The 13266-nt window shown below is 36.1% G+C and overlaps 1 protein-coding gene across 4 annotated transcripts; it reads right to left on the minus strand.

Moving 5' to 3' along the window:
• Positions 1-164: 164 nt before the first annotated feature.
• LOC125872404 (nuclear-pore anchor) lies at positions 165-8635 on the minus strand. Of its 4 annotated transcripts, XR_007447130.1 has the most exons (6): positions 8519-8635; positions 8098-8436; positions 2681-7831; positions 1961-2599; positions 724-806; positions 165-620 (listed from the first exon to the last, which is right to left on the minus strand). XR_007447130.1 is itself a non-coding variant. In XM_049553126.1 (4 exons), the coding sequence occupies exons 2-3, from the start codon at positions 8401-8403 to the stop codon at positions 1988-1990; spliced, it is 6150 nt and encodes a 2049-aa protein (XP_049409083.1). In that variant the 5' UTR covers positions 8404-8436; positions 8519-8635; the 3' UTR covers positions 165-620; positions 1961-1987. The 4 variants fall into 4 exon arrangements, 1 of the variants encoding a protein (XP_049409083.1); XR_007447129.1 differs by having other exon boundaries at positions 730-806; positions 1961-7831; XR_007447128.1 differs by having other exon boundaries at positions 1961-7831.
• Positions 8636-13266: the final 4631 nt, after the last annotated feature.

Genomic DNA, 13266 nt, shown 5'->3' on the forward strand with positions numbered 1-13266 from the left:
TCACCAGCTTCAACCATGACTAATTCTATTCATGGAAAAAACTGAAGTAAAGCTAAATCAATATTTTTAAATTGAAGCAGTTCCTTGTAAAAGGAAATAAAAATAGAACAACAATGGTTAATCTGACACTGTCAGGTTATGCAAAAATTGTGAAACACAAGTACCATACACTCCACTAGCTTGGGATTGAGAATGTATAGAGCCGATCGTAAACCTGTTTGGGATTGAGGATTAGTATAAGTTTGAACCTTATAAATGTCAAATCTGTTTCATATTCGCAGAATATAGCAAGGTATAGAAAACAGCATTAACTTTAGCCAGAGGTAGTAAAAGACTAATTACAGAAGGGCAAGCACCCTGACCGTGGCATAGGGCGCTATAGATGGCCACAAAACTTGCAAGGACAGCCAAACAGTCCATTAAACATGGACAACATCTTCTCCAAACAGAAAGAAGGTCATCAGAAAAGCAAGAACATCATCATCAAGGTTGAGTTTCATCACAAAAGCAAGAACGTCATTGAAGCTTGGTTTCCAACCAGAAGAAATTCAAAGAAACTTGTCAAAACTTCATAATTTGATTTCCTTCAACAACAGTCAACTCTTTTTTACCCTATAACACTGCAAACGATGCAAGAACATTTCGAATTAAAGTAAAATCAAATTAAAGGCAGCAATGTTTCAATAGTTACTTAAGTAAAAGATGGAACTCAGCTGTCCCTACCATTACATTGGAAGATGAATGTAGTGACAACACCGAGCACTAGCATGAAGAGTCTCCAAGATGAATTAATATCAGAAGATAACCTATGCATTGCAAAAGGGTTCGAAACAAGTTTAGATAGCACAATATTCAGAAATCTTTATTACCAGTCATCACACAAGTGCAAGTCTGCACTAATAGAAGTAGCAGGGCAAAGAGAGTATTCAGCAATTTTAGAATAAAAATATTACAAGAACATAAACATGCTTTGTTGATTACAAATCATGATTCAAATTCTGCAACAAAAAAAAAATGTATTGATTACAAATCGTGCATCCAAGTGAATTCATGAGAATCGTAGGTTGATGAAAGGAAATAGAAACCCCCATCTAATTTTCTTTTAATGAAATAATAGAAACGCCCATCTGTTTTCAGCGGAGAGGAAAGGAGAAAGGAAAAACTGAAAGCCAAGAAACTAGAAAGGGAAAATAAAACCCAAAACAGAAATTAAAGGTATCACCATTCACCTCTAAAATCACAGATAGTAAGTTCCTTTAGGAAGAGAGAGAGAGAAGAGAGCCCGGGGGGGGGGGGGATCTTAGATCAATGCAATGAAATTGTAGACATCTTGCCAAAAAAGTACAGTTCCCATCCATCTCTTTAGTCACCCCTCACAACCAACTGAATCTTGAGCAGGTTCCCAGGTCACAAAATAAGGGGCTAGAATTGCCACATGAATGCAGGAATTATCGTAATGAGCTCATGACAGTACTTGTTGTATAGGGGCAAGTTAAGTAGCTCTAAAATTTTACAAGAGCCAAGTAAAATGAAATTGTCACTCCTGAAAATTCAGCAGAATTCCAAGTGAGACAAAAAAGGTTGTTCCTAAGTCTTCATTCCTCACCATCTTGATTCAATAAATTGGGAATAGTACCATATCATCTTCTGTAATCATTTTCCTCTTTTCAACTAAGTGAGAAATTGTATAACTGCAAAATTTGGTTTGGTCTGGAATAATGATCTCACATACTCATATTTTGGCAAAAGGATACCGAGAAGGTAGAACATAACATACGCAAGTCAAAAAAATTCATAGAACTCACACAATAGCATTAAAAATCCATTCGAATTTAAAGCATGTGATTTGAAGTTTTGCTTATAAAAGCACAACCTGTGTTGCAGGAAATTGATTTTTTTTAATAAGTGAGATGGCATGAAATTAATCTATGAAATGCCTATTCGATATGTTATAACTTACATGAATGGAAGGTGATAGTAAAAATGATTAACCCTGTGAACCAGAGATTGGACCGCGACCACCACGACCACTGCGCCCACCGCGACCTCGAAGAACTCGCCCACGGCCTCTTGTCGGTGTAGAAGAAAGCATAGCAGCCTGCCTAATAGAAGCCCTTTCTTTAGCCCTCTCATTTAAGTTTATAGTTCTTGAGCTCCTATTGACAGGTGAGACCTGTTTCCCTTCTTCTGTTTCAGCAGCAGCACTTTCACCTGGACCCCCTTCTTTTGAATTGCTACTATCAACTGGACTGCTTGATGGTTTCTCACCAGTAACAGTATCCACAGCCTGATCAGTTTCTGCAGCAACCTGGTCACCACCATCATTCAACTTATCAGAACTTTCAGCTAGCTCTTCTGTCGCATCAACTTCATCATTCTTATCATCATCTGGGAGCTGAGAAGATTCTATCTCCCCGGGGTCTGTTGGAGTAAGCAAGAGGTCTTCATCAGTACCAGCTAAGTCATCAATCTGAGGTTCCAAATTTTCTGGGCTTCCCATTGATAAAATGCTATCAAAATTTCCAACATCTTCAGGATCAGCAATTAGCTCTCCCTCTTCCCTTTCATCCATCGCTAGCTGCTCACTCTCTTGTTGCACCTGAAATGTTGATTTATTATCTGGGGTAGACACTTCATTAGAACTGACAAAAGTATCATCTGCAATATCTGTTCTATCAACCTGTGACTCAGCCTGATTTGTTGCAACAACTGACGGCTCTTCAACCTGCTCGCCAGAAAGTGTAGTCTCATCCTTCTCAATATCACTGGCTTCCTCTTTCAAACCTTGGGTTTCATCACCAGCATCATGTTCCTCCGTAGTAGGCAGAGATTCTGAATTTTCTACATTACCAGCAGATTTATCTTCACCACCTTCTTGAGGTGCCTCTAGATGTTTGGACTTCTTAAGCACAGGTTGAGCCACATCTAAGCAGGTTTCATCCATGGCAGGAGTCTCTTCTTGTAACTCTGAGGTAGAGGCTGCAGATAGGCGCTTGCGAATTGGTGGTTGAGTTGATAATGTGGCATTATCTAGATTTTCTGCATTTTGAGGTGGCAAATGCTTCCTACTGTTGGTGGATTCATCTGTATCTTGCATCTCTACATCAACTAAAGGTTCCTCTGGCTTTGTGATGCGAGGTCGAACCAACTTCCTTCCAATTTTACGAGTTTCAGAGGTTATCTTCGATAAAACAAGTCTTCTTTCTTCTTCTGCTTTTCCAACTGCAGGAATGGAAGTCAACAAGCTAGCTGGTGGAGGAAGCGTAGCTGCTGGGCCTGGAACAACAGAGGCAGAAAGAGAAGCATCAGGAGCAGAAGTGTCACCAGCACCAGAAACCCCGAGCTCATTACGTGCAACCCGCTCAAAGTCATCTACAGCCTGAATATATGCAGCAGTAAAATCCTCTAAGTGAGTCCCAGAAAGTAGTTGATCCACTGATGTGCCCTCTGTTTGACTGCCTTTGGTTTGCCTTATCTTCTCAACTTCATCGGTAAGCATCTTCAGAGCCTGCTTATGCTTGTCCATTTCATCTGATAGCTTGGACCGTTGCTGATTCACAGTTCCATAGGAATCCCCTATTGTCTTTTGCATCTTCAAGCGCTTTGATCTCTCTTGTTTCAACTCTTCTCTAAGACGGTCTGTGATCTTCTCAAGCCCCTGGATTCTGGTGTTTTTCTCCTTTTCTTTATCTTTCAAAGCCTGTTCATCTGCAGCATCAGCAGTTTTTTTCCATTGTTTAGCATCTTCCAACTGTTTGGAGAGAGCTTGATTCTCTCTAGCCAAATCATCTTTTTCCTTTGATAAGCTGTCTGCCCTTTCCTTTTCCTTCAACAAGTTTTCAACCCTTTTCTTCATTAGAACTGCCAACTTTCTTTGTTTATCAACTTCAGATCTCAGCGAGGCCTCAGTTTGCAAAATCTCATTGATTCTCGATTCCCTCTGACTCAATTCTGTTCTGCTCCTTGAAAGGTCTTGCTCTAAGTCAGCTACCAGATTCTGCTGCTCAGACATGGTTTTCTTAATTTTCTCCAGCTCTACATCTTTTTCTCTCAGATTCACCTGCATCTGTGAAGCAGCTTCTTTCAGACTTGCATATTCTTCTAGGTCAAAACTCTTATACCTCTCAACCAACTCACTAACCCTCCTCTCAAGCTTCTCTTTATCCAGCTTCTGCATTTCAATCTCTCTCCTACAAGTTTCTACATCAGCTTGTCTTTCATTAAGAAGCTTCTCCAGATCCTCTAATTCAGTTTTCATCTTCTGGGCAGCTTGGCGAAGTTTCTGGCATTCTTCAACATTGTGCCTGTTCTCCTCTCTCAATTGCAAGTTGCTTTCACGAAGTAAGTTCAATTCTCTAACCTGAAGCTGCAGTGATTTAAACTCCTCTTCACTTAAAACCTGAGCTCTTGAATTCTCCCGCTCAGAATTAAGTGATGCTTCTGCTACCTCCGCTCTCCTCAGAGCATTCTCAAGCTGTGATTGCAACCGAAGCTTTTCCTGTCTGAGCAAAGAAATTTCTGTTTCTGCAATTTCCTTGGACCGTCTTAGATAATTCACAACATTCATCAGTCCGTCATCACCCTCGGCCACTGTGCTTCCAGCAGATACACCTGAAGATACACGGTCCTTCTCAGCCAGTTTAATATACAAACCCTCAAGCCGGTCCAGCAATATTTTGTTCTGTTCATTAGCCTCAGTGTATTTCTTCTCAGCTTCAGTTTTTGACACTTCTAGCACCGACAATTCTGCCTCCCACTTGGCCTTCAATGCATTATTTTCGGATTGTAGAATATCTGACAATTTACGGAGCTCAGATGACTCTTCTTGTAAGGTTGCCAAAGCTTGAGATGTTCTAGTCAGTTCTTGAATTGTTTCTGACTGCAGAATTACCTGTCTCTCATAATTATCTTGAGCAGCACGCCATCTTTGATGCTCTTTGTCCAAATCATCTTTCAAAGCAGTTATTTGAGCCTCCAAATTTGAGATTTGTGTCGTCTTAGCAGAGGTATCTTCTTTCAGACTGGATATTTCAGCTAAAGCAGCAACAACGGCTTCTTCTTTTCCTGCAGTTGCAGAAGCTGCTTCAATTGACTTCAAATTACATTCCCTCTCAAGCTCATCAACATGCTTCCTAAGCGATAATGCTTCCTCTTCCATTGATTTTTTCACTCTATCAGCTTCTACTTTGAGGTTCTCATAGGCCAATTCCATCTGCTTTAATGCTTCTTCATTTGCCTGAGCTATGCTTTTATATTGCAGCATATGATTTTTGTTAACCTGCACCTCCTCTCTGAGTCTTTTAACTTCTTCAGCAGAATCCATGTTGTCAAAAAGCTCAGTAGAAGAGGAAGGACCACCTTCATCAGCTCTTTCAGAAACCTTTTTTTGCAAAGCTTGCAATTTTTCCTCTAAATCAGCAGATCGCGCCTCAGCAACAACAACTCTAGCTTCAGCAGCAGCCACAGAATGTGAAGTGCTAGCCAATTCCTTCCTCATTTCCTCAATTTGTCTCAATGCATTCTTTAGAGCATCTTCTCTCTCAGGTATAAGGTTTCGAACATTATCACGCTGTTCTTGCAATTCTTTCTTAGCTTCAGCCCATTCTTTCTCAATAAGCTTAATATACTCTTCTTGCTTTCTCCTCTCAGCAGCTCTTGCCTCGTCACGAACGTTCTCAGTACTCTGCAATGTATCTAAATGGACCTGCAAACTATGCACCCTTTGTGACAAATTACGTACTTCATCCGAAGCTCTCTTTTCGGCATTTACCAGCATACCCTTTTCATCCTTTAGAATAGACACCTCCAGTTTTAGCTTTTGAGAAAGTTCCTCAGCAGCATTCAATGACTCATAACTTTCTCGCAGCTTCTTCTGGTAGTCAACTATCAACTGTGAGAACTCAACATTTCTCGTGATCACACCATTATGCTCCTCTCTCTGGAGCTCAAAATCTTTCATATATCTGTCAAGTTTATCTCGAGCAAACTGTGCTTCCAGAGCTGACTTATCCCGCTCTGACCGAAGAGAAATAATCTCGCTGCGTAATCTTGACAACTCTTCTTCAAGACATTTTACACGCTCAAAAGCCCGTTCTTGTGCTCTCCCTAAAACTTCATGCGAAGAATCAGGCAAAAGCATCACTTCCTGCCTCTCAACCTCTGCTACTTTTTCAGATCGAGTATCAGAAGAAACAACTGTATGCTCTTCAAAGAGCTTTCTGTACATCGCCACAGATGCATGAAGTGATTTAATCATTGTACCCTGCTCATCCGCTTTTGCCAGTACTGCATTAACCTGGGAGGTAGCTTTGTCAACATGCTTCTGAAGCTCCTTCTCATACTTTTCCTTCAACTCTGACTCTCTGTTCTCAATCTGGTCAGTAAGGCTCCGAACTAGGCCTCTTAGCTGGACATTTTGTTCAACCAGGCCATTTATATCCTTGTAGCTCAAGTGCCTTCCAACATCATCAGAATTAGATTCAGCACCAAACATAATTAAAGAATTTGACACCACAGAATTGTCATTTTTAGGTCCCACAGATCCACCACGGAATTGTATATCACGACATTCCTTTAAAAGCACTGTCACCTGTTCTTGGAGGTCAACTATCTCTGCCTGAGCAACAGCATAATCACGGTCACGCCTTCTCATATCAGCATTGAATTCCTGAATATTCCTCTCTAAAGCAGCTTGCTGAGAGAGGGAATGCTGCAGCTTTTCATTTAGCACAGAGTAAGCATCTTCCAATCTTTCATGCTCCGCTCGCTCATCCAAGATAACTCCAGCTTTCTCCTCTATTTCACAGAGTACTCGCTCCAGTACATCTTGAGCTTGTTTTCTTCCCAATTGTTCATGTCGTAGTGCATCAACAGTTTCCTGATATTTGGTGTACATCTTAGACAGACTCCAACCCTCCCGAAGAAGTGAAGCGGCTAATGCAGTTCCTGAAACACCAATTGGCAGACTAGGTACGACCATCCGATCATCCTCAACCATGTCACCAGCTTCAACTGAGTTTGGCAATGATTCACTAGAAAAATAACTCAAAGGAAGAAGCTTCAATGTATCTTCTCCTTTTTTTAATTCTGCTTCGCTTTTCGCAAGCTTATTTTTCAAACATGCAACCTCCTCCTTTAGTTCTATCTTTGCAGATACTTCTTTCTCAAGCCTCTCTTTATAGTCATTCTCTATTTGGTTTCCATGAGTCTCCAGAGCTTTAATTACTCCTTCAAGTTCTCCTGCCTTTTTAGACCATTCCTCGGAGCTCTCCTTGTACAACTCCACTAGCTTGTTTAACGTTGCAATTTCACCAGACATTTGGTCCTCTTTTGCAGCTGCTACATCCTTGGTGGATAATAAATCTTGCTCAAGAGAAGTGAACTTCAACTCCATTTCTCTAACTTGTTCCTCTTTTCTCTTCAAACGCCTATCACATTCAATAATTTTTTTCTCAGCATCAACAAGTTTGGCAGACATATCAGCCTCAAGCTCAGAATGAGCTTTACGCAGCTCCATGAGACCATTGACCTTTGTTGTTAACTCGTCATTAAGCCAAGCATTATGCCTCTCAACAAGCTCCTTCTCCTGCAAAAGCCGCGAACAAGAAGCCTGACAGCGCAACACTTCAGTCTCCAAGTCACAGAACCGTACTTCCCTATTTGCAGCAATATCAGTCAAGTGAACTATCTTATCAAGATAGCTTTTGATAGTGGAATTTTTCTCACTAATCTCCAAGTCTTTCTGTTCTACCAATTCCATCAATTGCCTCTTTGTTTTCCGGAGTTCTGAAGCCTCTGTTGATAACCGGTCCACATCTCCATCCTTTCCAATCTGTTTTCATGTTCCAAAAGACAATCAAATACAACAGCAAATAAATATACAAAAAATAAAAAGAACTTTGGATGCGTTCAGTATAGACAAAATTACTCTACCTTCCCTGGAATGTTTTCATCAATATGTCTTACCCTAGAAATCATGTTCTGGAATAATTTCTAGTATTTGGTAGGGTCTATAAAGTAGGTCCTATGATAATCATCCAGGGTAGGGTAGGGAAGGGTAGGTCATATGAAGGAATTAGGAATTGTAAATATACTTACAGATTGGATGAAAGCGTGCTGTTTCTCGGCTTGTGCTTGAGAGAGTTCAGACAGGCGTTCCTCAAAGGAAGAATTAAGTTGAGAGTACTGCAGTTGAAGCGCGGAATACTCAGAAGAAAGCGAGACATACTTCTGTTCAAGAACAGAACAAGTCTGTTCAGCTGTAATAGATGCAGCATCAGCCTGTGCTTTCACATTTTCCAGTTGATTGTACAAATCGCGAATAAACTCATCAGCTTTCACCGCTACCAAACCGGCATCTTGCGAGCACCGCTCGTATTCCTCATCCGATATAAACAACGGCATCGCTCACTTTCCTTCGTTTAACTTCTCATCAATCTATGACATCCAGGCCACCATGTTAATGCCCTAATTCGTTTAAAACATCCATAAACCCTAGAAGAAGATGATGAAAACTTACCGGAAATGGGAAATGAGTTGTGTAATGCCGGCTAGGGCAAATCAGTTTGTTCTTCGCTTGTTTACTCTTTCATCAATCTGTGAAAAAAATGAAGGTAGTCATGTTAATGCCCTAAAAATATGCCATCGGAAAACCCTAGAAGAGAAACTTACAGAAAAGGGGAACTCCGGCTAGGGCAAATTTGAAACGACGATGAGAGTATTTTTGACTCCTCAAGGAAGCAGCACCTTTTAGTTTTACTATCTCGATTTCTATTTTATGTGCGCCTTTTCTCTTTCTTTTTTTTTAAGCTTTTTAAAAAATTCTTATTTTTATAGAAACATAAAATATACTCTTATAATAATCATAATCGAACCAAACCAATAAAATATATCGATTTTATTTGTGTTTGGTTTGTTTTAGTTTAGAGATTTTAAAACTCGATAATATTTGGTTTGATTATGATTTTATTCGAAAAAATCAAAGAAATAACCGAACTGATAAATTATATACATATATTTTATTAATATACATACTTAACATATAATTTTTATAAACAATTTTAAAGATCTTATATAAACAAAATTATAATTTACTTATTGAAAGCAAAAATGTCCAAGGTGAAACATTTATCTTATTGATTTCAGATATATGAGTGTCTATGACAATTCTTTGTAGGATTGAAAATGTTATTATCTCTTCCTTCTGGGCTAAAATAGTGAATTTTAAAGTTTTATTCATAGTAAATTCAATGATCGAAAGTTCAGTAATGTCAGTCATTCTAATTATTTTTCGTCTTGAATGAATTGTTGTCACCTTTTTCACATTTTGAATGAATTGTTTCTTTTATTTTCGTGTATGGTTAATAACCGAACCAAACCAAACCGAAATCGATATCCACCAAATCGATAAATGTATATTACTGTATATTTGGTTTGGTTTGATTTTGATAATTTTAAAACCGATTAAGTTGGATTGGTTTTAATTTTGACCAATAACCGATTTAAACCGACCCATGAATACCCCTAATCATAATCATAATCATAATATCATAGATTTCAAACCTATTTCTAAAATGCGAGGAGCTGAGATTTCCAATATATAAAGAAATTATAGCATCTTTTTATTTGAAAATATAAGGAATATATTTGGAACTCTATAAATTAAAATAAATTGTAGAGAAATATTTGAAGTGTAAATAAATAAATTAAATTAAAAAATACAAATTCAAATCATTCTTCATAACTTAACTTAAGAAATAGATATGGATGTCATTTTTTTATTGAATTCAAATTCATAAAAAAAATTGATTATATTAAATTCAAGGTATGTTGGTTCAAGTAAATATCTTTTTATTCATTTAAGTCCAATAAATATGGATTCAATCAAGTTTTCATGGGATAATTCATTAATTTGGGTTACAAATGACGAGTCACTTTGTTGGGTTCTAAGTAGTTTTGATGACTGACAAAGTAATATGAAACATGTGAGTTAATATGATTTACATGTGCACTCTCTCGATGAGTTAAATTCGTAACAAGATCACTTATGACTAAAGGTAAGTGTGCTATAATCAAGGATTATTTGATAATTTCTTGATAAACTCAAGTAAACAAACATGTTCTGAGTTGAAGAATTGGAGTTCAACTACAACGCAGACGAATCAATGTGTTTGATTTGAATAAAGAGTCTTAAGAGGCAAGGCGATTGAATTGAAGGAGGAGTGTCACTTGAGTCAAGAAAGTTCAAGTTAATGTGGAGTTTAGAGGAAAGGCTCAAAATAGTCCTTCATCTTTGGATTAAGGCTCAAAGTCATCCTTGAGTTTTCACATGGAGCACTAATAGTCCCTCATGTTTGTATGAACTTTTGGTCCTCCTCAAAAAATTTTGCCTATTTTTTAACATTAATTTTATCCACAATTTTATGTAAGGAATGTCCAATCGTCTTTCTATATATTTAGTAGAAATAATAACTCTATGTGAGAGAGGTGATAAGAAGAACACATTGTTCTATTCAGTAGAAATATTACTGCAGCTAAACTTAGAACATCTTAACATATGACGTTGGAAGAAAAGAAAAAAATTTGTACTATTGCACGTGAAATTATCATGATGAACTTCTCGACTTTACCTGCAATACAATTTCTACTTAACAAAACAAGATCTCTCATACGGAGTTATTGTTTCTACTAAATATATAAAATGACGATTGAACATATCATACATAAGTTATGGATAAAATCAATGTTAAAAAATAGGCAAAATTTTGGAGGAAGACCAAAAGTGCACCAATATTGCAAACATGAGAGACTATTAGTGCTCCATGTGAAAACTCAAGAATGATTTTGAGTCTTAACCCAAATATGAGGGACTATTTTGAGTCTTTCCTCTGGAGTTTAAAGTGAATAACTTTTTGAAGAGTCATGCTTAAATAAAAGCGAAGTCGTTCAATATACTTGTGCATTGAAAGTTGTGCTTAAATAGAAGTGAAGTCGTTCAGAATACTTATACACTTACAGAGCAAAAAGGACAATTGAAAAATCAACTTCGTGAGTACTACCAGCAAATTAAATGAATACATTAAAGAACCAGGTCCTATTACAACGTTTATTGATTAGGAGTTTTTCATCGAGTTGTAATGTTGATGTAATCTTAGTTAAGTGAATTATAAACTGAACTGGAGTGATGTCTTCAAGTTGGGATAAATTAAAGACTTAGAAACACATGCATTGAGAAGTTTGTGTTGAAGTTTAAGAATTGGGGTTAGTTCCCACTTCCTAGTATTGCAAGAAATGTAACATAATTTATAATTTAAGGATTAGAGTTAGTTCCTAGAATTGCAAGAGTTGTAATCTAAATTCATAAATTGAAATACGTTCGATGATTTGGTTGATTGTCGACGTTTAGAAATTAGAGTTTATAATTCATTAGGTTAAATAGGTTGGTAATCTATTGTTGAAAGGATCATTATGGTTTAGTGAATTTCAAAGTAAATTCTGTAGAGCTACAAATAGTGTTTTTTACACCTTTGTGAGTCAGATGTTTTCACGTAAAAGTAGTGTGTTCAATTCTTTACTTATTGCTTTTACTACTTTGTTGAAACACGCCGGGCATTCTGTTTCACATAGGCAAATAGTTAAGACATTTAACTAAAATATAGGACGTGTAGAATAACATACTAGCTAAGCCTAGAATGTCATCTTATTCTATAGGCTCAATTTGTTGTCACATGTTCAATAACATGGCACACTAAGACAAATAAAGGAGTCAATATAATCATGTCATATATCAAAATAACATAGCACGTCAAGTCAAATTCAAAATTGATGAAAATATATCACATGTACGATTGATACGTTCCGACCAATTAAATATGATCATGTCACTTCAATCTAACTAGACGGAAGAAAATTGTCTTCCTAACATCTCTTTCCTTTTATAACTATAAACAGGGATCATCCTAATTTAGAAAAAAGAATTAAAATTCTAATAAGAAGCTAAAAAAAGCTTGTGGATCAAACACTGCATATTTTAAAACAAATTAAGTTAGTACTTGAAAACGACAAACGTATAAAAATGTAAGCTGGACATAGTTTTGCAAGCAAAAAACGTAGGACTCTCAACGGTTAAACTTGAAAAAAAGGCTTTAATAATTCTTAAATTATTCAAATATTATTTGATTGAATAATTTAAACATTTTTTTTCATATGTGAGATTTCAAAAACTCTTTTCACTTTTTTTTTTATAGATTTATAATCTAACATGTTAGAAGTAATTATGATTTAAAACTTCAAGTTAAATAGTTTCAGCTTTATTGAAATATTTTTCTTCTCATATTCTAACAAATATAGGATTTTTCTCTATTCAAAAACTATTTTTTCTTAATTTTAAACCAACTCATATTCGAACGCTTAATATTAAATTTCATTCCAACATTTTTGATACTCCCTTCGTCCATCGTTACTTGTTCAATATAAAAAATAATAATTATTCAATTTTATTTGTCTAATTTAAAAAATTAAGAGATAATTTATCATTTTGTGTCTATTTATTTTTTAATATTTATCATTTTCCATACTGTTTGGTACTCCCTTCATCCATCTTTACTTGTCTAGTATATAAAAAATAATTATCCAACTTTATTTGTCTAGTTTTAAAAAATCAAGAGATAATTTATCATTTTATTCTATTCATTTTTCAATATTCAAAGGACTTATATAATTAAGAGGGGTGATATAGTAAAATTATTTTTTTGTTTATTATTTATTAGGAGGTGTACAAAGTTAAACATAAACTAGTAAAAATGGACGGAGAAAGTAGCAAAGTTGTTTCTTTCTATGTCATATAAGTCTCCCTCTCTTCTACTAGAAAAAATAAATCTCATCTCAAATCTCAATAGGTTATGTGTTACAACGAATTCATTAAATATATACTAAAGTGACACGTAAAACAATATTAACTCCTGTCATTTATTTCATATATATATGGTGCCAACTGCCAACGGCCAACATGGAATATTATTACACCTATCAAATCTGTTTTCATGTTAATTTTTCTTCATCAAGTCATGAAAATATATATACTTAGTTTCCATTTGATCGTAATTTCTGTATTTGAAATTTAAAAATTTAAAATTTTAAAGTTGTGTTTAGACATCATTTATTTGAATTCCTTTTTTTTTTTTTGAAATTTTGAAAATAGAAATCTTAATAATTGGTCTGAGTCGGTTCTTGAAAACTTAAAAAAATTATTTAAAAATATTTTTTTAA

This window comes from Solanum stenotomum, chromosome 8 (genome assembly GCF_019186545.1).
Source record: "Solanum stenotomum isolate F172 chromosome 8, ASM1918654v1, whole genome shotgun sequence".
In the NCBI taxonomy this organism is placed as follows: domain Eukaryota; kingdom Viridiplantae; phylum Streptophyta; class Magnoliopsida; order Solanales; family Solanaceae; genus Solanum; species Solanum stenotomum.